This window comes from Anarhichas minor, unplaced genomic scaffold (genome assembly GCF_050575085.1).
Source record: "Anarhichas minor isolate MPS153535 unplaced genomic scaffold, ASM5057508v1 ptg000024l, whole genome shotgun sequence".
Taxonomy (NCBI): domain Eukaryota; kingdom Metazoa; phylum Chordata; class Actinopteri; order Perciformes; family Anarhichadidae; genus Anarhichas; species Anarhichas minor.
In genome coordinates this window covers 8,835,313-8,860,857 of record NW_027466470.1, presented here as the reverse complement: position 1 = coordinate 8,860,857, position 25,545 = coordinate 8,835,313, and the positions used below count along the sequence as shown (strand labels likewise).

Genomic DNA, 25,545 nt, shown 5'->3' with positions numbered 1-25,545 from the left:
CTCTGGAATGATTTTATTTGTCCTAAAAACTCAGCCAGGTTTTTAATCATCACTTTAATCACACATTCACATCGACATTAACAACACCCTTACTTGGACAGATACTGTCTGCAAACCAATTCCAACCAATGTTTGAGGTAGCGATGCCTTCTGTTCGGAACAATCTGTTCTGTGAGAATGATGAGGTCGTTTTGTCAAGATTCATAAGTACAGGTTGAGAGTGAGACAGCAATCAGAGGTGAGATAGCTTTCCCACAAGTGTGCCTTTCACCTAAATGCATTTCTACCCATCAACCCCCTCTCCGGTAGCCCTAAAACAATTTCAGGCGTCAAGTGCACTACATTTCACTTCCCCTTTCATTGCGGTCAAAGAGGAAAGTTTACAATTTCGCAAGGCGGGTTGAGTGCTCACACTGAGAAATGGAGAAAGTGCTGCAACCTGTTAATTACGCACAATTCAAGGTGCACGGGTAGAAAACACGCCGATCTCAAGAGCTCTCAGCCTAGGAAGCACAATCAAGGACACATCTTAGCCAGACATGGGATTTTAATTAATCAGCTATGTTAAATTTAGACCGTGCACGGTGTTAATTTGTTGGTCAAGGCTTTTCCAGATTTCCCTGTAACCTTTGTCCAGCCTCCATGTGTCCCGACATTAATCAATTGTGATAGAAAAAGCAGACACTTCCCCCTCCATGGAAAGCAATTTCTCTGGGGCGGTTCAACACACATCATTCTGGTGTACACACAAACAGGTCTGGGCACTGGCTGCTTAAAATTAGTGAGGGGCCTGCTAATTAATTCCCCCTCTGTCACTGGGGGGGCCCAGTGCAATCTATCTGTGATGCAGCCTTTGTGAGATTAGGCTTCAGATACGGGCGGAAAACAATATCCATTAGTTTGCAACGCTACCTTTGTTATAACACAAAAAAGCGTCATTCCATTAGTCTAATTCCTTAGGTGCCTTCTGCTTCTGTGGCGGTGATATCTCCGCATTTCAAATCAAATGAAAAGCGATCAATGGAACATTAAAGAGACAAATTGTGTGCGACAGACACAAAATGCAGGGAAAGCATTTTAATGAATTTCAATATGTGGCTGATGAATGGACTTCTTTGATTAAAATAGAGCTGGCTATTTTGATATCAAATGGCGCTTTTGTCTCTGTTCATGTGACGGTCACAAAAGATCTTTGTGGTAGATACTCAGGTGGAAAGAAGTTGCATGGAAATCTCATATTGATAATTAAAAAGAAGAAATTAGAGTTGGAACTTTAATAAAGAATGTAGAGTACTGTACAAGATAAAATGGTAGTACATGTCCACATAGCTGTAATCAATATGTATTAGTCTCGAACACTAAGTTATTTTGTTATATTAGTCAGACTTACGGCCTATTTAGAAAAGTGTCTCATGTAAACACTAAATCATCAAACTGAACCGCCATTCGGATATAAATTTAATTTGGTGGAAAAACCACAACAGATAAAAATTGATCATGTAATTCTTCTGTCAAATTAGTTGTATGTTTGGATATTTATAATCGTTGTGCGCATAGCTTGCCCACTTGAGTACACAAGGAATATTTACTCATTTTAAGGATACTCTTAATCATTGCAGATGTCATGGTGGATGTCCTATAATAAGGAGGAGTAGCATCTTTCTAAATGGAACAGCTGTGTTATATGATGGGGACAAAATTGTAAAATCCGACACGTTTTTCTTTTTAACATCTGGGCTCTTCCAATTCAGAAAATGATATTCTCTTAAGTAAAATTAGTCGAAACGGACAGTGTGAAATGCGCAGACTAGTGATGCATTCTCTGTATGGGGATGGAATCATCATTTCTCTTCTTGACGAGCCAGAGTCACCGTCCTTACCTGAGGGCATCCATGGATCCGAGGAAGGCTTCTCTCTGGTGTTGACCTGCTCCCAGTCTAGGTCATCGTCTCTGCCTTGGCTGTACCCACATGCTGCCAGCGGCTTCTCAAAGTTACAATCGCCTGTGATAAAAGGAAGAAATTCATATGGTTATACAGTTTTTTCCATTCATTTGGTTATACAGTTTTTTCCATTAACTTGCTGTTCAAATGAATGAATATATAAATTAACTTCTCATCTATTTTTTTTTTCTTTACCCAGCGGGTTTTCATAATGCAATACGCCAGACAATGAGATGCATTTAAGTGAGACAGAGTGAAGGATTACTGTAGTAGGGGAGGCACAACATACATTACCATCATTAGCAACACGGCAGTCCAATTTCACAATGACAAGTATGAAGTGTCCAAACTCCATCATCGTTAGGCATTATGTTCCAAAACTGCATCACCATCAGGGATAAATTGATTTATTTCCCTTTCCGGCCACAGAACTTTGCTGTTCATGCGCCCTGACTCCACAGAGCCACTCTAATCCTTTTTACAAGCTGCTTGCAAAATGACAGCAAGCTACCATTAGGGCCAGGCTTCAACTAGGGTTGGCGTGTGATCGATTAATACAAATACTCCTTTATTCCTCGCAACTTAAAGGCCACACAGAGAATGTGAGAGTTGAGCTTTCCCCCCCCCCCAAAGTGCTTTTCAATACACTCATAAATCTGCAAAAAAACAGGCATGTCAGAACAATATGTGGCTGGAAGGGAGTTCATACCGAGATAAAAGCATACATATACGTTATCTTTCACATACTTTATATAACGGTGGCTTTTACACAGTGGGAGGTTGATTTCAGAGCAGGCAGATGACTTAGAGCAGAATTGGACAAAATGATATTATGCCGCGTCAAATACAGGATTATATTGGTTCTGTGTTGATAGCAGGTGCACTGTATATCATCTTGCTTCTCGCCAGAATCCAAATGTTGAATCTGAAAAGGTTTGCTTGCACCTTGCTAATAAGTTTATAAACACAGATGACATACAAATTGTATTGCCACTGGGAATGTCCTTTGAGGCAGAATCCATGCCAGGCCAAAACCAATATCTCATCCCTTACAAGCTCCCTCTGACATTCTGCTGCATAAAGGCTACGAGCTGGGGTTTTTGTTTTCCCATTTATCTCTCTGCTGACATTTACAGTACACGTGCAAATGAGTGGCTAGACGAGGAGAACACAGGATAATTAATATCTAGCTCCATAGGGCAGCTACTAATGATATATTTGCTGCTTTGTCTGTTTTTTGAGGGGGTGGACATGGAAAAAAAAAGCAAGTGATTGCCAAAGTACCACAGCTAAAAGGTTGAGGGATTGTGGAGAGCTTGTCCAGAAATTCATTGCCTCCTTCAGCAAGGTAACACATCTCCAAATCAACTTGTTAGGATGAGAAGCTTGTGTAGCGGTAACGTGTGCGTTAGCTAGGTTACCCGCAGTGTGAAACATCAGGGAGAAGCTAAGTGACAGTGAACAAAGTCAAAAAAAAATAAAACCAAAGAGAGACAGATATTATTTTCAAGAGTTAGAACATCAAAAATGGTTTCATAGCCAGCAGAGTTAACGTTAGCTAGCTCGAGTAGCTGTAGTAGCGTTAGCTAGCTTACAGCATAGCCATCAAAGTTAACGTTAGTAAATTAAGTTTAACAGTGTGAAGATGTAATGTTGGTTACCTAACTGTGTTTATTTGTGCTTTTATAGAGCCGACTGTAGAACTGCAAACCAGAAGGAACGGGACGATGTTTAAAAGAGACATAAAGTGAGTCTCTAAGACGATGAAGAAGTGAAGCAGTCAAATCCTCTCTCACTGTTCACTCTCTCTTCTCTTTCTCCTTTACAATGACATGTAGTTCATACAAGTCATATTTACACGCGACTTTAATTATTTACTTTTCTTCGAAACATGCAGTACCTCTTCAGTTTTGGAATACAAATGTTCCTAATATTTGTGTTACAAAGTCAGCTGTATAAATGATTGAGGACAAGTAATAAACTTCAGCAATACTGTATTGTACATGAATTCTTGTGTTTTCTACTTTTTCTTAAAGTTGGGAATTAAATGCAAAAGTAACAGATTTTATTACCCTTTGTAAATATACGGTAACATGCTGGTATATACTGTAAAATTACCATAAAACTCAGTTATTCTACCATCGCATACTGTAATCCAATATACTACAAGATACTGTTAAAATATATTCCAGTAGCTGCAATGTAAAATAACAGTAAATTACTTAATACTTTTAGTGTATTTTGACACTTTATACATTAACTGATCAAATGTGTTAATGCATTACTGGTTTCAGAGTCTACACTGTGCTGTTGGTACTTTTACTTTTTTTATAAAATGTTTATCTCCACATGTTTTCCTCTATATACATTAGTTTTTCCCTCCAAGCTATTATGCTAAGCTCATTAAGTCATTTCTTTAACAGCTGCTAAATGCCATTGTATAATTGGGTCCCAGTTAATTCCTTATTCTGTGGAGGCAGTTAAGTAAAAGATCCACATAAAGCACCATAGTACATAACCTGTACAACCTGTAATGTTAATCAGCAACAGTAACAGGTGGCCGAAAACCTATTCCCAAGTCTACCTGAGAAGGCTCTTAGCCCCCAACGGTTCTGTTGGAGCTGTTCTCTAGCCAACACCAGGAAACTTGTGGTTGTCCTTCACGTCTCTCAAGCAACTGTGTGAAACTCTAAGAGTGTGAGGGTGGTGCTGAAAAAGAGCATGTGCTTTATGCTTTCTCTCTAAATAAATAAAAATGGTTGTGTTGGCAAGTTTTAAGTTGGAGAACATTAGCATGAGTCTTTGGCTGCAGCGTCACAGGGACTGGCTCCATTCCATCAATATTTTGACTCAATAGTTCCAAGATGCTTTGCCCCATGCCGCCCACCTTCCTTCTCACAGCATGGTGGAGCTCAAACAAACCCAAAGAGGTGGCTTTTATTGGTGTTTGATATTCAAATTGATGGCATTGGCGAGGATAGAAATGCATTCCGAGGCAGTGGGTAATGGGAGTGGAGGGAGAATTTCGAACACAGAGCAAAAAAAAAGCCTTCAAGAAGCATGAGCCAAGTCCTTGTTTCATTCTATATTTTATATCAACTCAGTGTTCAATAATTAATCAGGAAAATAAGAGGCTTGAGGTTTCAGTTTGAAACTTCATCCCCTTCAAAGACATCAACAGAGCTGTTCTATTAATGATGCTCTTGTTGCTTAGATATACATAAGAGATTAACAAAATATACTGCTTATAGCACCAATATGCTCCCTTGCAGTTCAACCTGTAGTCTAACTATTTTAGAAGTATGTAATGCCAGAAGTTGATACAATGTAAAATAAAGGATTTTCTTTAAATACATCCAACCAATCCAATCCTAAATGAGAAAACAGCGCTGTATTGTCTCTTGGTGACTATGTTTTCTTATTGATTCTCTATAAATCCAGTATTTATAAATAAACTCATACTGCTTTTTCATTGACAACACTGAAGAAGCATCCACATTCATTGCTTTAGCTGAACTCTTTTGACCATGAAGACAGGGTAACAGGGTGTAAACAAGCAATAAACCGATTTGCGTTGCTTTGATCGTTACATGGGGCTCTTGGTTTCAGACTCCAATAACGCCTGCAACTTGTTATTGATCTGCTGTAGAACTGTTCTGTCCTGAGGTAAACATTAAAGCATCTTGTTCAACAGAAACGACATGGTGCCACAAGCTTTCTTGAATGTGCGACTTCACCAATGCGAGTGCCATGAGTCAAAAGCAAAAATGTATCACCGGTCACATGTTGCACGCCATCAATACCAACTGCTGCTTCTGAGTCAAGAGATTGTACACACGCATGCAGATGAACGCATCAATCAATAGCATCATAATAGTCCTTCTCTCAGTAGGAGGTTTATATCGCTGCCAGTGTGTGGCACAACCCCCATATAATCAGCCTCGACAGCTGCTGAAATAGATATCCCAACGAGGGGCTGCCAACTCTCTGAAGGAGATTTAACTTTCAATAAAAGCTTCTATGAGGTGTGGGTAGTCTGGGACTACAGATGAATGTGCTCCACCCTGTCAACATTCCCCTTTCAAGAGAAGCAGGCAGCTTGAAGCTAAAAAGGTGGCCCCAGATATGTCATGAAACAATTTATTCCTGAGCGAGAACACACAATAGTCTTTATATTCTCACGCAGAGCGCATTTCAAAGAAATCTATCCATCTTTTCCTGGACTGAGCCAGAGGCCAGAATCAATACCTCAACCCCTCAATGCTAGAGCCAATTTCTCCTGAAGATTTTCAAGTCAGACTTAAAAGGCCTTTTGTTATTGTACCTGTAACAAAAGTAAACTTTAAGCATTAAAAGCAGTGCGTGTGTGTGCATGTGTGTGTGTGGTCAAAGATTGGTAATAGTGGAGTGCTATTCACACAGTCCTCTCTGAATGCCAGTGAACGAGTGTAGGAAGGATATTGAGGGTGGTAATGGAATATTGAAAAAAGAAAATCTGTGATAAGTGTGTTAAATGGAAAATAAGGTGTTTCTGAATACGTTCAGAGTAGAGCTCCTTGGCGAGGTTGTAATTGACATTGTTCTGTTCTGTTTCGCAGCACTTTTGTTTCTCTGCTAAATTAAATTTGTAAAATGTTCCTACTGTTGTAAATTCTAACTTTTTTAATTTTGGTGTCAATTTCTTAAAGAAAAATATCAAATTCAGGGTTGCTAATTGGATGCAAACACTTGACTATGTGAGTTGTTTTGTTCAAGTTTTTACAAAAGAAATAGTTTGCCATCTTATAGCAAGCTAGTTAGCTTAGCATAAAAATTGAAAACAGGGGGTTGGTACAGCTTGCCTGGCTCCGTCTTAATGTAACAAAATCCACCTTCCAAAGCATCTTGAGTTCACTACTTAATATGTTTTATCACGTTCATTTAATTCATTAAAAAAAATATAAGTGCGAGAATGAAATACAAAAATGAAGTTGTGGTTTTACAGGTTGTTGTGTAGCAAACTATTTCTTGGCCGCATAAAGGGGAGTCTAGTCATCCCTGGGAGGTTGCCAGGCACCCACAAACTCCAGGAAGTCAATCATATAGACAAGCAAAAAAGAATGTTTTTTTTAATTATGAACAATTCCTTTAAGATTGTTATATTTGGTGGACTTTACTTTTGTTTGAGAGGACATAATACAGACAAAGAAGACGAGAAAGTTTCCAGGCAGAACATGAACTCAGCACTCTGAATATGTTTGGCACCGGAAGCCACAAGGGCATCTGTACGATAATTACTAGCTACTACATAATTAGTGGTCATTTTCTACCCAGTAATTTTGAGAGTGTTGCATATGATGCATTGCAAAGCAAGCAAATTAATAACAGTACGACCATTAGTGTAGTGCGTTTTGTAGCTGTTATGGCATCAAATAGAATATCCTCCGAGTGAGGTAGCTGAGCCCGTTTCCAGCGACGGCACTGCTTCAGTCCCAATGGCAGATATCATTGCTGCAACATCTTCCTCGCCGCTTTGCCGATTCTGCAATTACCAGCTTTCCAGCCTGCTCGGTCTGGCGAGGAAATCGCAGGTATGCTCTTTGCCCCATTCTGCCTCAATGTCTGCACTTGTTTTAACAAACATCTTGTCTGCTGGCGTCCCCGCAGACTGAAACCACAAGGCAATCTTGGGTAATTTAAAACCAATGTCGACTATCTCCCTCCACCACCGCCAGTTTAGAGCTTCAGAATCCTGCAGCTAAGCCCCTTAGGGACTGATAGGTCTTTTCACTCCGGCCCTATTTCACTTATCTATTGGCAGCTCCTGCCAAGTCCTATCTCTGCACTGAATTGCATGTATATAAACTATCTGTTCGGGGACTTTGAACTGAGGGAAGGGATTTAGACAATCAATCTCAATATCATTATCAATCACGTCTTGCTGTTCACCACATTGATTTGGGAGGGAAATAAAGAAGTTGGAGTGGAGATTTCCTCTGATAATCTGCCTGGCTGAGCCATGCACTTGTCAGCAATGTTTTGCAAGACAGGACCGACAAATCACATCTGACAAATCAGGGCAAAAAGAGAACATCGCATTTGTTGGTTAAAATGGTGGACAATGTCTGACGACGTATGAGGATTTTTATTTAAAAAATATTGTGCACAAATGTATTTTTTTTTTTTTAAACAACCCGTTGCCACTATGTGTAGTTCAAAACCAATCGTGTTATAAAAACCTCGACATTTTCTTTGTCTTGTCAACCAAATATCAGCTGGATGAGTGTGCTTTAAATCAGGAGTACAACAAAGCTCCTGATCAAATCCCCTCTTGTGCATGGTTAGATGTACATCGAACATGACAGGCAGCCTTCTCCATAGATATGCTACATTTTGACAGATGATTTTCAAGCTACGTGTGCCGGCGCAGGGCTCGACGTTCTCTTCCACTGCTCCTGTCAAGAACTTCCAGTAAATGACTTCAAATCCATCTCCATTCTGGATAACCTGCCAGACACCAATTAAGATAAATATGGAATCTAACTCAGAGACATGAAAGATCCCCATTGTCATTTTTCTCCAAGCAATAGAAATTAGGACTTCAGTCTGTCTGCATGAAAGTATCCTGTGGCGATAACACCAAACATTATGCCAGTTTTTCCCCATAGCAGAAATTTTCAGGAACGTTGTGGTCAAATAATATAGTTCAGAGGCTCATTTAAACTCAGGCAGACAAGCTCACAAATGTCAAAGATTTAATCAATTTCTGAACCGTGTTCAACTTCTGAAGACTGAGGGAAACCCACCTGCTGTGCTCGGTGTTAAGTTCGAAGAGAGGTGGCTTAGGCGCAATCTAACTCCGACTTGACAGCAATAACTCTGGTTAACAATGGCTTCTCCTCTTATTGTTCCCAGCATCCTCATTCTTGTCTCTATCCACAGACAGAGCTGCAGAGTCTGTCTGTCTCAGTGCCTCTGCCCTCCAGAGAAAGAGACAGAGAAAATAGGGCTGTTTCCTATTCGGCTTAATGCCTGTTGATACACTAAATGTGGAAACAGGCTTGTTTGTCTTCCCATTCAACATGCCCCCAGAAATGATACGGTGACTGAGCATAAAAGGTTCCATTAAAATCACTGTTTATTTGTTGCACAAGTTAAAACTGCGCTGAGGAGAAGATGCATTTTGACCAGCGAGGTGAGGAAAAGCTGAGAAATGTTTCCTCGTCAAATACACTAAATTAAAAACAAAACCAAAATCCTGGTACGGCTGACTGCACGGCAATTGTTGATGCGTATCCTGTGCTGCAGAATCAACTCGTGAAGATGGCTTAAAGTGGAATTTACCCTCTGCATTGATTCATAAACCAGTAGTAGCTCAATACTATAAGACTGGAAATTAAAACTTCCTCCAGCGTGGTTTCGCATTTGATCCAGGTGTGATGGGCCACTGGCCTGAGCTTCAATCATTAAAAGACAGTATAAGAGAGGAAAAAAGCTCCCTGGCTTCCGGTGGAAATTAGATCCATACTTGGACATGGAGGCCCCAGGAATAGAAAGGAAAATAAGAGCCCAGTCTGTGCTCAAAGCTAAAACCCTCTGGCTCACCCCCTGACCATTCAGACTGAACCCTTCCAATCCTCCCAAAACCTCCTAAGTCAGCAATCCTTTGAATTCTGCCTGAGTGTAACAAAGGAGGAATGAAATGCTAATATCAGTATCAGTAGCTTCCCCCCTGTTCTCCCAGAGTTTCCCAGAGTCTAATTTGTCAAACATGCAAGTAACAATGCCAGAAATTAACCCAAAGGGAGGTTTCCTCCAGAGGAGAGAATGATTATGTTTGATCATGGAATAAACAAGAACATTATCATGCTTTGTTGGTTTTCCTGAACTGGAAAGAAAACGCTTGTTTTTATGTGTGGAGGAGGGAATAATTCAAGGTTGAATGTCAAAGAATTAGGAAATCACTGAGGCTAATTAGAAAATGTAGAAGAATAGAAGAAAGGTTGAATCAATCCCTCTTGAGAAGGAGAGAAAATCTAGGCCACAAGGCAGAGCTTGGGCGTTCAGGCCGAATTATCAGCTTGATGAAATATCATTACTTGGCTTTTGTGTCGTGACGTATCGTCAATCACATATGCAGTGTGTTTAATCCCCCGCCACACACAGCCACATCGAGCCCGGAAAGTCTGACCAACATGTGGGTGCACGGTGCACGGGTGGAAGGTGGATCCCAGCCCGGGTGAAAGGTTACCGTGTGGAGCTGAACGCTGCCTTGACAGGTGTGGCTGAAGAGATTTCTATCCTAGTGGGAGCTTTTTCAAAGTGCCGTCTTGGGGTCTTCACCTGCACACTTCAAACACATTCAAACCCTTTGCTTCTCTGCTGAAGCCCAATAAATCAGCTACCTGAAAGGAAAACTCCACGGCCAGGCTTAATCCTCCTGGGTAAGGGGGAGCCAACATGGCAGGCATGAGGCACTGAGCCCCCCTTTTCAAATTTACTGCGTGTGCCGAGGTCTTGCTTGGCAACGGGAGAATCTGAAGACTGGTCAGTGTGAATCTCAAAAACGAGTGGGATGAATCTCGTCTTTAGGCCTTTACACACAGGGGGAATTTTTCTCTGTTAGATTAATTCACATGCGAAAATATTTTTTAGAACTGTTGTTTTTGTCACGAGTACTTTCACACAGAAAGTGAATATGAAAAATGCAATATGATTTTTTTTTTTTCAGAGCAAGGTAAACTTTTCTTAGCTTTCGCAGAAAGCTTCTGTTCCTACCTTTCACAATAAAAGCCCTAGATATACACAGTACACTGTCAAACTGTTTACCAGAGGGAACTCAAATTCACTCCGACAATTTTGCTGAAAGGAAACTCAATAAATGATCTTAGAGTAGTTTAGGATTTTTAACAATTTACCGCAGACGGACTGCCAGACGCTCTGGGTTAATAGCATCGATGGCATTAATGTACAAATGTTTTATTGAAAATGTGCAGCAACTGTCGTATGAACAGTTTTGATGCATAATATTCACAGTATTTCGCATTTTCGTTTATTCGTCACGCCGCCGGTGTGTGTAAAGGCCTTTACTGTATTTAACTACAGCCCCAGTCCTTACAGCAATGATATTTTAAGACTGTAGATAATTACACCAAAATTGATCACCAACAGCATTTACCATGACATTTATCTCCTTTGTAGAGCCTCACCCACATGATTTTGTCTCTGTAGCCTCAAGCCATCTATGCAACTGGCAACTCAGTCCATTACCACGGTGTCAAAATGCTGCCCAGAATCACAGTTGATTGGCCATCGGTCTGTCTCCAATCAGGGATGCACCGATCTGATTGTTATTGCAGTCGGATAAGAAAGTTATGTGTAAATTAAGTGGTACGTTACCACTATTTAAGTTGTCCATGTTGCACTGCATTCCTGCCAGCGGCCATTGTTTTGTCATCATTGTATTGCATATTTAATTTGTCCTTACAAGGATGTAATTTCCACTAGGGACTTAAAATATAATTGTTGTCCCCCCTCACCTTTATTGTCTCAGGTTTGATATCTTATCCTATTGAAGTCTCTCTGAGCGCTGTTTGATTACTGTCCCGCCAGCAACAAACGTAACAACTACCAATCGGAAGATCAGTGGATCGATTCCTGGCTCCTCAAGTCAAATGAGTGAAGCATTTAGATTAGACCCTGATGAGCAGGTTGCCATCTTGTATGGCAGCCTCTGCCATCAGTGTGTGTGAAAGGGTAAAGGTTGATATGCAGTGTAAATCACTTTGAGTGGTCGGAAGACTAGGAAATTCGGCGCTTTGTAAATGCAAATCCATTTAGCTTAATTCTGATTTAATTGTTTTTAAACTTCAACTTTCAACTCGGTGCAGCCCACCCACTTTTAATATGATAATGCATGCGTGTGTCACCTCTATACAGTGAGTGGCAGAATAACGTCAGACAAATTAGAGACTTTTCAGCTGGTTTGTTATCAATTCAGACAGTTAAGTGGTATGAATAAGTCAAGGAAACAAAGGAATTCCCTCAGTCCCATTAATATTATTAATTTTTAAATCCAATTATTGTAAGACTGCTCGTGACCTATTTTCTGATTTAAGTGTCCTATCAAAACCCAACACATCACAGGAAAGTAGATGGTAGATGGTTCTCAAGCTCCTGCAGGGTGCTCCTTTGGGAGACTTTGGTCCTCCAATCATGGCAGCCTTCTGTCGTGTCCCCTGCAGGAGAATATTACTATCTAGCTATACTGTGCCATCCGGGTGAATGATCGCAGGTATTAGTACAGAGCACACAAACTTCTGAGGCACAGCACCTCTCTGATCCCTCGTTACACTGCAGGTTCTTTCATTAACAGTGTGACAAACGTCCGTACAAAGTCATACTGCAAGCACATTCTAGCTGGATGGAAGTAGGAATTTACAACAGAGGAGGGCCGCATGCGGACAGAAGAAGTCGGGTCCCGTGAGTTGAGCAAATGGGCAGATTGGAGCGAACTAATCTGAATTGGTTCCAGCAGGTAATATTAAAGAAGCTGAAAGAAGCAGTAATACAATGAAACAAGACATTTGAAGACGTCGTCACGGGTTTCAGGAAAACAGCGATGGACCTTTTTTCTCATCTTTTCTGATGTTTTATAGAACAAATAACTAAGTATTTTATGATTAAATTATCAATTGCAGATTATGTGATATTGAAAATAATTGTTAGTTACAGCCATATTTAGCACCAAACATCTACCTCTATAAAACCTTCCACTCAAAGACACTAACCTTTATCATCAACTAATATAATATATATTAATATATATATATATATATATATATATACATCAGATTAGTCTGATTCACCATAGGAATACTGGACTAAAGACTTAATGTGTTAAGATTTAAGTGTCAAGTGTGATGCTTTGAGTACTATAGTCACTATAAGTGAAGACCAGCATCAAAAACCAATACCAGGAAACTCTTAAACTCTTTTCTAAAAAGCAACAGTCGAGCAACAAAGAGGCTTAAAAATAGACATGCGTGTGCTTTCTTCTTCTGGGCTGGCCTGTGCACGTGCTGCTGCATTTTAAATAATCTGCCGTTTATCCAAAACTTTCTCCAGTAGATCAGAAAAAAAAGAAGTTTAGTTGGTCTGTAAGTGATAAAAGTGAGTGTAACTCAATAAACATATTTCTGTGGCATTTACATTGTCTCAATTTAATGTGGCGCGGTGAACTGAGTTCCTGGTCAACCCGTCACAAACACTTTCTGGCTCTGTGAATAAATACACGGTAGGAGTACGTATATCCATAATTACATACTGCAGCATATGCTGCATATAATCGAGCTTTAATACATATCTGCAGCCAAAGCAGCAGCAGCCCTGAATTAAAGTGTCTAAATAAGAGATGTGTTAGTCATCAGTCACTTTGTATTGTCTCAGCTTGAAATGTCACTTGTGTAATTTAGTGAATGCACAGTAATTTTCTCGAACAGTAGGTGAATCTCTCAACGGAATTGAGCATTATGAAATATGCCAAAATAGTCTGATTTAAAAAGTAGATTTTTTAAATATTTGCAGCACCTGCAGGCTAATCATTGATAAAAACAGTGGCATCTGTCAATCGGTCTCTCTGATCCCTGAGGTCTTTCTAAGAAAGTGTCATCGTGTGAGTGACCAGAAAGGGTCATGATACTCTCACAATACTCCTGCGTTACAGGAGAACGTCTCATCCAGTCAAACGTCACACCGTGCCGTCTGCTCTGCTCGACCACCCCGCAGGCCTTTCCGCCTATATTGGTTTGGCCAGAAGAGCTGAATCAATCATAAAACAAGGAGAGCTGCCAAAGCCTTCCTTCACACCCCAATACTGCAGCACTCACTGCCATGTTTAGGCTATTGTGACATGGTCTCAGAAATGTCACAGACATCATCAACTGGGACAGCATGCTAATGCTGCAGGGCTTGTGGCTGTCACGAATACGACGGTGAGAAGATCAAATAAGAGACGATAAATATTTAACGACACAAGCGATTCAAATGAAAGAAAGAGTTCCACTTTATGTGAAATTAGCTTCTTTATCTGAAGGGTTCCAAGCCTGGTTCAGTCAAGTTTACATTGAATGCTGCTAATCCAGAATAGTGAAAGAAATGATCCCCTTGATGGAATTTCACCGCGCCACAGATCAACAAATTGAACCAAACCACAGAACACACAAAAGTACCTCCAGGCAATGTGAGATTAGCGAGAGAGAGAGAGAGAGAGAGAGAGAGAGAGAGAGAGAGAGAGAGAGGCAGGAAGAGAGACAGTGGGAGAAAAACAGGGGATGGGTTGCTCAAAAGATAGTGTTGTAAAAAAATATATATATATATATTTTTTTCTTTTTCAAACATCACTAGGTAATAATTTTTCAGGAAATCACATTCTTAATTATGTGACTAGAATTTAATGATAATACATGAGCGGCACAAACCGTGTTAGACAGAACACCTTACTAGGATACTTTACGTTGGTTTTCCTTTAATTTGTCACCCATCCCTTGCTTTTATACAATGTGCTGCAATTTTGAAGTCATCCACCCCAGTTTGCCTTTCTCATCAGTGCGGCTCGTCACACACACACACACACACACACACACACACACACACACACACACACACACACACACACACACACACACACACACACACACAAAAAGCAGTAGAAAGGTACACATGGTACAGCTGGTGGTGCTGTGTACCTCCCATAAATATATAACAGTAGTGGTAATCATCAGATGGCCTGAGTAAACAAAGACTCACATTCACATATTTCTGCGAGTAAATGTTATTTCATCTGTTATTTTGACTCTTCGGATGGAGACTGGAAGAAAACCAGGAAGTTATTTCCCACTCGTGACAACAGAAACGCAGCTTGTTCGTTAACCTTGTGTGTCTTCCATATGGCAGGATGAATTTGAGAGAGTACATGGTGTGACACGAAATATGGTCAGCTAGACTGGTCAGAGTGGCTAGAACTCCAACATCCAGATGTTTAAGTGAAAAACCAACAAGGAATTTTAGGCTATGACCATCTGTAGTGCTGACCTGACACTACAGGGGGGACACTGCTGGCTTTGAAAGCATCTGAATTTGCTTCTCCAGCAATTAAAACTGCACGTATTCCAAATACAAACATGGATTCTGTGAATCACAAACACTGGAAACTTTTAACTAACACTCTGTGGGATAAACATGCATACTCAAACAAACAATGCACAAAAACACAAACATATCCAACAGATTGAGCGTTGGCAAACTTCCCACAGCCTCTACATGACAGATCTGAATATGACGACAACTGGCGCCTGGGATGCATTCGCTCCTTCAAAATGAAAACGTGAACATTCAGCTGTATTTCAAAAAAAAGGATACACGCATGAAGGTATTATCCATCTTGTGCATACAATTAACAATCTGTGCCTCATTTTGACATTCACAAGCTTTCATTTTCTAATGATTAAGGTGAGGAGTTGCAACGTAAGCGTTAAATTTAGTGCTGGATCATTTTCGTGGCTTGTGCCTCCGGCTTCGGCGCTTAATGAATTAGTTTGAAACTTTTCAAGAGGCATCTTCCATTTCACACACACATTTCATTAACCTGTAGTTCATTCATTATTGCTGTGGGTGTGGAGGAAAGCAGCAGCCCAGATATAATTGTGTTATTGGGGTTGTAGGGCTGTGCCTAATTAGTGGCTGAGAACACAACACAGGCACTTAGACATCGGTCTGATGGAACAAACCACAATGGTTTGTGACAAGAGCTGTCTTCCCTGGGGTTTCAGGAGAAGACATGATAGCACAGTAATTCACGACTCATAACAGCATCACATCATCTCCATAGCATGGAAGATGACACCGAGAACACTGAAATAAGGCGACAAGTTTACTACGGCTCGACTGAAACAACCAGATCTGACAGCAAGCAGCTAAAACAGGAGGAATGTTTTACAAGAAGTCGAAATGTAGATGTATTTTAAATCACCACGTTCGAGAAATCCACAGCAATTTGTCGCGGTGATGTGGCTGCTGCAACGTAGTGGTTATGCTAACCTGCAAGGAGTGACCTGGCTGTGGGCCATAGAGCCGTTAAGGTCTTATTTGAGTTAAGCGGTTTACACAAGCCTTTGATACCCTGAAACTGGGTCTCCTCGTTGCCAGAATATTCACGTAAAACTGTCGTGTCCTTCCCACTAATAGAACAGTTTACCAACAACACAGGTAGAGTCAAGTCCATAGTTTAATTCATATAACCTGAAGTCATAAGTTGGTCTGCAACGCTTTATAATTTGTATAATATAAGACACCCTCTATCGTTACACCTCTGATTCAAATGTTTTTTTTCAAACTTCACAAACTTACCTTAAACAGGGAAAGAATCTCTACATAATGCTATAAATATATCAAATGCTAAGTTAGAGTGAAGGCTGAATCAAATAGAAGATTTTAAGAAACACGGTGACGCCAAGAGCTAGTTGGCAACGGGCATAAAGTATTAACAAAAGTAATATTCAACAGCCACTTTGAGCAAAATGCTAACGTCAAAGCCATATCGATTCTAAGCAGCTTTTTGGAACGTAGTGTGTTCACGCTGGAAAAGTGACAAAATAAAGTATATTGAAACCAGACTGCATGCGGACTAAAGACGGTCAATTTTTGAGTTAACTGTTGAGGGACACTATTCTCCCATGATGCAATGCAAAAAAAAGGAAATGCAGGAGCAGCTCACAGCTGAACAAACTAAAATAATTTGTAGGTGGGAGTGAAAGAGCTAGAAAAAAACCTTGTAAAACCAATAAATATGTATTAAATCATAGGAATAGCATGTTGATGCTTCTGTGAGATGTGTATCTGGTAGTAGCTTTCTAAAGCTGCAGTTTGAATAACATCAAGCGTCACATGTACTGTATCATTTCCTGTTGGTATATAATCATTTTTGTTTACCAACTGCTAAATGAGCATACTATGACAATTACTACACACGGTATAGAATTAACATGTATATGGATTTGGGACATGCCTAACATACTGATGTTTAGCGGGTACAATGTTTACCACTTTCACCATCTTAGTTTAGCATTGCATGCCAACATTTGTTATTAAGCACTAAACACAAAGTACAACTGAGGCTAAAGGGAATAGCATTAGTTTTGTCGGTATTCTGTCACAAACCACAGTAATGGACAAGCTGAAATCTTGATCCGATATTACCATTTATAGAGCCACGCCTCTAGCTTGGATAATGACAATAAAAATATAAAAAGTATAAAAATGTCTGGTTGCCAACTACCTTATCCATAAAACTGTCTCTAAGATAGAGGGGGGAAAAAACCAATGTCATCAACAACTACTTTTCTCTTAGTTCTTAGAACTGAACCTTATTCTTGCCAAGAGACAAAGCCAGATTACTCAAGTCCCAGGGCTCTCTGCATGTAAATGTGGTCTCTGACAGATTACACAGTAGTGTGGAGCATACTGACACACCTGTTAAAAACACAGCAGCACAAAGGGATAATAAAGGCATTCAAAGGGCAGTAGCATCAATATTTCTGGCTACATTTATAATCCATGTTCAACAACTTCAAGTTCAGCGGGGTACCAGGTACCAGGCAAAACACCAAGTGGTAGGTCATGCTTTACATGTGAAAAAAAAAATCCAATTTCTTCCAACTGCATTTTGTCTAAACTGTGCTTCGGAGTCTCAAAATTGGTCTCAGTTCTTTTCAGCCTATTCGTTTAAAAACCAAAGTAAATGGCCCCACATGAATGGCGCTTATCCTACAAGTCAGAGGAAGCTGAGGCATTGTCTGTCACCTGGCCTCTCTTATCTTCTGGCCAACACAATGTCTGACTCATTGCAGCTCTGAAAACTCCACATTTGAAGCTCGAGAAAAGCGCTTTGGACGAGACATACACAGCAGCATATTTCCTCACAATCAAAGCTTTACAAAGGAAGAAAAGGAGAGCGCAGACGCTTGAGAGTTATCCTCATGAATATCTGGCAGGGTCTTTTTTTTTTTTTTTTTTTATCCTCCTGTCGACAGCTTGTCTGATTCTTATAAAAATCCATCCTTCACTCATGTGTTTGTCTTTCATTGAATTGACTGGAGATATCTTTTCCACTCATTGACCTTGAGAAACAAACTTTTCAAATGTTGGCAAATTTAAATAGTGAAGCACTCGACGTCAGGCGAAGCTTGATTGGTTTAACTTGAAGGACAAATAAAATGGAAAATCGGTGACAAAAAAAACTTAAATCTTGTCTAAATCTTTTCTTAAAACACCCTCTGCAAAGCTCAGCAGCCCCAAAGATGCCGGTGTCGAGAAGCCAAGCTAGACTAGTTTATTTTCTCCCTGCCATTTTTATCTCTCTGTTCACATGCTGTTCAGTGTCCATTTATCCGTGGTGAGGGCCTCTCCTTGGCAGCAACGATCACTTTCAACAACAGGCCCTGCGAATCAGAGCGACGTGTCACATCGTTCCAGTGACAACTAACGACTACCAATGTATCTGGGCAGAATGCCAGAGCGCTGGGCTAGGAACAGCCGGGGGGGGGGGTTGGAGAAGATGGTGGAGGTGGGGGCTGCACGCTCCAAGGAGAGAGAGAGAGGTTTAGCTCACATGTGGCAGCATTAAAACCTCACATCACATCCCTTCAGTCAACAAAGTTCCTTACGTATCATCTGCCGAGAGATTCAATCAATCTGCTTTGAGAGGCTGACTCTGATACTGTATGTCTGGAGGCCGGCTGAGACAGGAGTCACTGAGTCTAATAACCCGGCTGAGAAGGGGGGGCAGCGGCGACATGGGGGTCATCTGATTCATCCAACAGTCAAGCCCTCTTTTCCTCTCCTCCCTTCTGCTCATTTGAATTCCCAAAGTCAGAGGGGTCGCCAAAACTTCACTTTGCATATATATATTTTTTTTGGCACTAGGATTGAGAGAAAAACACACTATCCCCATAAATAAACACTAATTGTTGGCTAATTTTCTTAGTTCTTGCCTGGTTGATTCATTGCCTCTGGGCCAGCATGAATTATTCATCCAAGTGGCAAAACAGCTTTATGTAGGAACCTACAAGGCACCGCATTCATTATGCTATCATGCCGAGGAATTCAAGGCACTGACTGCTGGTATTTGAATAATATGCATATTGGGTATTCTTTTTTTTCCCCGGGGCATTGGCAGGCAGTAATAGCGCTTCCGTTGGCAGGGACCGAGAGGGTTGCAACACCCCTCGTGGCTGACAAAACCCCCTTGTTTTGACAGAGGATTGAGCGAGGAGGGGAACGAGTGTTTCAGCTCTGCCCTCGTGGAGAGAGGATTAAGCTGTGTGGTCGCGCTGCCGGTTGACGCTGGGAGCCGGCAGGCTACGTTATCATGTCAGTCCTCCCTCCCGTGGTACGGCAGATCTGCGCCGCACCTGTGACTCCGAAAGAAGCACCTGGCCTGGCCACGGGGAGCTCATCAGGCTCACGGCTCTCCCTTTGGGAGCAGGGCTGCGTCGCACTTTCCGCAGGATCAGAAGTCTGGCTGACTGCAGAAGAAGGGCAACTCAAAGGCATATATACTGTGAGGCCACAGGTTTCTGTTTGTGCTTGGGAATAAGCTGTGCCGTGTTTTATTTTTTTAAGTTGACGGCGACAGCAGCAGAGCAAGGGGCGACGAGTCGGACGAGATATGGTAAAACAGAAATGTCACTTCAGAGCAGGGTGAGACTGTTAAATGGCAGCAGGCGCCTGGCTGAGGTATCCGTCTTCCCAAGTGTTCCCTGTCTCCGCAGATCTGTCTCTGGGCCGGAGATACCTCGCCTCCGGAGGCCCGCGCCATGTCCTCAGGCTATGGCAACATTAGCGTGAGGAGAACATGCAGGGAACAGGGGTGGGCCACAGCTGGTTGCCTCTGCCATGTTGGTATCACAGGCGCTGATATCACTAGGAGCTTCACAGTAAGAATTATTTCAGGTTCAAATACATCTGGAAGTGTAGCTTATAAATGAGCACATTTAGGTTGAAATGTTAAAGTTCAATGCTTGTTTTTCCACGTGTAGTTGGGACCCGTTTCACACTGAAATATAGACATTTGAATGCGTTTTAAACAATAGAGCCTTGGATTCTATAAAGCTTTACACTTTCCAACCTGATTTTGACCTAACCATCTTTCCAGCCAAGTGTTCCCGTATCTAAAGGTGGAAGAATAGAGGTTGCCGTAAACAAAGTTGGGATTTTCAAATATAGAAATACATTAACTTGACCTGCAATCACCAAATCGATGCTAAAGGGCTATGATTCACCTTAACAAGTGAATGGCGCAATTCTCAGTTTGTTACATTTTACAAGCTCTGTTTGTACCTCTGAAGTTTTTAATGCAGTGAATTCAACTTTCCATCAGCTGGTTTAAAGTGACCGATTCTTAAAATCACAAACTAATCCCACTGGTTTTTAGAGGTTAAAAGACCACCGACATTATTACTGTACAGTTCTCTCCCGCAGTGAGTTCAGAATGCAGTGAGTACAAAATAAAAAGGCTTATTGCAGCCTGTTTGCCACGCCTGGTATCATTTAGGAGATCTCAGTCAATTTGCCTTTGTTTTGTTGGCACCAAAATTCACTCGTTTGTTCCAGACCTTACAACAACAAAATGTGATCTGTCTAATAGAGCATGCATGTTTGTATTTCAAGTGTTTTTCCTCATTATACCGAGTATCAGAGTGTGTGCTGGCAGACATTAGGGGGCATCAACGTCATGCATGCCCACTGAGGTGGAATTCAGCCCGTCTCTGGACTTAAAAGTGGGAGCTGTTTTCCATTGACATTCATTTCAACAAATTAGACAACCCAGGGCTTGGTCAGGTGATTGGCTCTGTCTTGCAACAAATGTGCTGTCTGACCCTTATCAATCTGTTATAGAGTTGTAACTATACCCTGTGATTCGGAGACCACTTTTATTTTTGATTCAAGAACCCAGACGAGGAAGGACAAGACTTCACAGCTAAGAACTTTTTCCTGGAAAATCATGCCCGGAAGACAGCTGCTGTTGACTCTCTCCTATGAGAGTGATAGTGTAGATATATTAAATGTGTTAAGCAAATCTCTGCATATTCCCAAGTAAATTGAAAAAGATGTTTAAAAACGTATTAACGGGCAAAGGATAATATCCCTCCTGGAATTAGGGATTGACAGAATTGGAGCAAGTCGGGCGAAACATTAATTAAGCGCAGGGGTTGGAATGTTGCACCACTGCAGCCAGCGGATTGTTTGGGATCCAGTCCAACTCCATCGCAAGAGAGGCCTTGATGCAGGCCTCATGCACACATCTAAAATGCCAATGCACATCTTCCCGATGATTGCATATTGCGCACATTTTAGGAAACATCAGCGGTGCAAGGCCAAACTATTCGGACAACTCAATCTTTACTCTCGGAGGGCAAATCTTACAAGCCGTGACAGAAAGTCACACACTGGTAAGGGTGAAACGGTAATGAAACATTGTGATGGAATCTAGATACGAGAGATATCGTAAATCCAGAGGCAGAAACCAAAGGTGAATTTTTTAGAGTAAATGTCAGCTCCTCACACAGGAGGATAAGCCTCTATTCCTCGCCACTGTCTCTGCTCCGCAGTGTGTGTGTGCTAGTGTATTAGTGCGAGATAAGGTGCGCACATCCGAGGGCGTCCGATTTAATTTTCTGAAAGTAGTACCCTTTTACAAGTGTGCAAGATGAACTTCCGCCTTGCCAAGCTACTTACGACGATTATTATGAAATTTCAAAAATTGTCTTCGTCCACAATTCTAGATAATAGTCCGATGAGCACACAAAACAATGTGACCCCCTCTGCTGACCCTCTTTGTGGCAGCGAAATTGCCTCTAATGACATGCTGTAGCACCGACACATTAAAAAAGATTTCTCTTGCAGCTTTGCCAATTGACATCTTCTGACAAATTCTCCACATGCCATAAATATGGTACCCACTGTACCAGTGTGAAGCAAAAATCCATTTTTGCCCACAGCAATAATCTTGCATCACTCACTCCAAATCATAATCTCGTACCTTGATGTAATATGACAACTATACACATGATTTTGAATAGAATTTGGAGGAGGAAATAACCTAATTCTTATAGGAAGGAGGTGAGTGGAGTGTGTTCACGATATATATGCACTGCTGGAGTTGCACACTTGGGCATATGAAATCAGGAGCCGTCAAAGTAAAACACGTAATTATCTTGGAGAAAATGAATGTGCGTGAATGCATTTACAAAAATTAATAAGACTAATCCTAATCTGTCTTTTTTTTTTGGTCGGGTGCTCCTGGAAAAGCTGGACAATCTCGGGGGGATTTCTTCAATTAAAAATGTGGCAGTAAAGCTCAGACCTGGTTATTATAAATCTCACCGCACCTTCGTTTCATCTTAGTGCCAAAATCGCAGACTTTTTCTGTTGTCACTGGCGAAGAAGGCGCTAATTACAACTCATACATAATCTTTTATGTAAATGATTTTTGCCTGCTTTGATCTCCCCATGCATTCGAGGACAGCCAGATCACAGACTGGGGCTAGATCTGTCACAGAGGGAAAGAAGTGAAGTAGAAGGAAATCTGATTTGTTTTGGTGTTTGTCAGCCCATGAGCACAGAGGATGTTTGATCAGGTCATTACATGTACGGGTCTAAAACAACATGGTCAAAGCACCCGGCTCTTTCATCACGATCTTATGGGACGACGCAAGCTTAGCCTCAGATGTGAACCAGTGAAGATAGAGGAGAGACAGGGATTTGAACACCTTTTAGTCTCTGGATTAATTTAAGCTGCAAACCAATCACTTCTTCGCACAGTTCTTTAACTCAATGAAATGCTGGCTATATGTTAGAGTGAGTAATTTTTCATAATGAACTTTTAAATGGCTTGCATAATTCTAAATTTCAATGACAGATAATGATTGGTGCTAGAAATAAATGGGGCGAGTAGGGGCCATCAGTATCAGTGTGAGACCTCATTCTTGTACTGTACCTCATTTGCTATTACTGAAACAGAACATTGGAGTAGCCCCCTGTGGTCCTTTCTAAAGCATAAACACAGCTGGGGGCATGACAGATAGAGGCCGGCTGTACGTTACACCCCCCCCCCCTCGCCCCACCAACAGAAAAAGGTCAGCTCTGACACCCCAGAAGGAGCCCTCAAGCTCTGCTGGACACGAGGAAGCCAAGCTGGCTTCCTATGAGGCCGGAGGTTGAGGCAGCCATCCCAGGGCAAAGCAGGAAGAACTACCGACAACCTCGGGCACTGCTATCCAGTCCAAGCTCAAAGGGTTGGTTAACCCATATTACAAAGAACTCATACTAACTCACTAACCCATAGTGGTGTCTAAGTGTGCAGATATTTATCGGGTTTTTGTTATCTCTGATATCTACATACAATTTCTGCCGCATTCATGCAGCTCTTGATAGATTGGCAGAACACCATTTTCACAGATTCCGTTTAATTTCTTTGGCAGTCATTTTTCTAAAATCCATCCATCTCTATTGTACTGAGGTGAATATCATATACAGACCCTTTAACTAGCATTAGCCACTATACACTATTGGTCAAACAAAACTAAATATGGCTGCAGTGGTAAAACCCCTGAGTGTATCAAATTGAGTAAGGGTGCATATTGTTTGTGAAATTTGTATTCATAAAAGGAAGAATGCGAAGGAAGGGAGACTACTTTCTTCCTCCAAAAGTAGTCTCCCTTTAAAGCCTTTTGGCTTTTGTTAAAAGCACAACTCACTTATGTTCCTTATGTTGATCCATGACAAAAAAAAACAAGCGCCAAGAATAAAAGAGGGCAAGGTTCATCCTCGCCAAATCTAGCTCTTTGAAAGTAAGAACAAAAGAGAAAGACTTGCCACGGGTTAATGAAAAGGAGAAGATGGAAAACTAAGATTACCGGGGGCTATCATCGGTCCACCAGCGGGGAGTTTTGCATTTGCAGGATTTTGATAAGAAGAGTGTAGGTGTTCCCTCCTTCTGTGTGTACTACAAATGAACATGACGGGCTTAATTTAGTGGTGCGAGGGTCGGACCCGCTGTCTTCTCCTTTCGTCTTGCCAGTCTGGTTACTGCCTCTCTCATTCCCTCACGCTACGGTGTCACCAATTAGCCAGGGCCCAGATTTCATGAAGGCATCGCCACTGCTGCCTGCCGCCCTCTGTCACATCCCTGATAATAAGCCTGAGACGGGTCCGCTATCTGACACACAGGGAGGAAGGAGGAAACCACAGCACACAGACAAAAGACCTCAACACTCACTATGTGCGACAACACACATCGAAGTGCACACTTGTGGACCGTCAAGAGACACACACACACACTATAAACACAGGCTACGTGTTTATGTGCACAAACGCCTACACACTCGCACGGACACAGCTGATCTGTCAACGCTTGAGCGTCTTTTGTTCAGATAATTATAGAAATGATGGCTGAATGATGAAATGTAGAATGATAGGAAGAGGGGAAGTAAACAGGAAGAAAATTCAGCGTCGATCTCAAACCAAAGTCATGGCAGCTCTGCCCTTGTTATGCACAAATCAATGACTTTCTTTATTTTCATAGCGTCCCGGTCGAGGTTCCAAGCAAGCTGAGGCGATAGAAGGTGGAGTCTGAACACTGCAGGCCACTGATTGGTCAGAAAGAACCGTCACTAGTGCGACATTCTGCACAAACCCGCCATTTCTAACTAGCCGAGCTACCGTCAATTGCGACTGCATTTTTTATTCACTCAACGCCCGCAAAACTGTGCCTTACAATTGATGAAGTGCAGACGTTTGGTTGCTAATGAAGTGTCGCATTGAAGATGTTGTCGAAGCAGAGTCGCGCAGCTTCACTGTGGCGATCAGCTGAGAATCCCGCCTACACTGCGGTGGAAAACTAGATGGAGAAAAGGACCCACCGCAAAATTCGACACAAGCTCGGTACCCGATTGTTTTCGAATCTTGGTGCCATACACACATCTCCGTCAGTGCCAAAAACGTTCAATGCCCTGCCCTAATTATGTTCACCATTTTCTCAGTATTTGCGAGTCCAGTCAAACTATAGCCTGCTGTACACTGGGCCGTTTCCTCTCTACATTTCTGTCATCCCAGCACAGAATTCTAGCCACAGCACTGCTAGTCTGACAGTTTGGAGATAAAGCACAGCTGGGGTGATGCCGGGGTGAGGTTTACCCCAGGGAAAGTAACCTGGTGGGTTGAAGGAGAGAGATTTTCAGACGCACAGGTGCTGTTGAATATTAGTATCACGGCGAGAAGTCTAGGCTCATGTGAGTGAATTATTCATCGTCTGAACCCAGCCCGTGTGCCTCTGCCTTACCAGGCCACGGCAATCCTGATCAACACTGTTTGATGCTGCCGCGACTTCCCAGGGACCAAATAAGGCCGTGGAGCAACACTGGCCTGTCCAAGGGGAGCATGGTGTATCAGAAATTCACAGATATTAACACTTAATTCTGCTCACGTTCATATGTTCAATAAGGTTTTCCCTACGGTTTGCTCAAAAGAAGCTATATGCATCGATGTCACTGATGTCAGTCTCAAG

The 25,545-nt window shown here is 41.7% G+C and overlaps 1 protein-coding gene across 2 annotated transcripts in view; it reads right to left on the bottom strand.

Moving 5' to 3' along the window:
- The window catches only part of LOC142956682 (receptor-type tyrosine-protein phosphatase mu), a 141,467-nt gene that overhangs the window by 105,762 nt on the left and 10,160 nt on the right, over positions 1–25,545 (bottom strand). For both annotated transcript variants that reach the window (XM_076098395.1, XM_076098396.1), the window contains exon 2: positions 1,881–2,003. In XM_076098395.1, the coding sequence (XP_075954510.1) occupies positions 1,881–2,003 (123 nt within the window). The remainder of the gene's footprint in view (positions 1–1,880; positions 2,004–25,545) is intronic.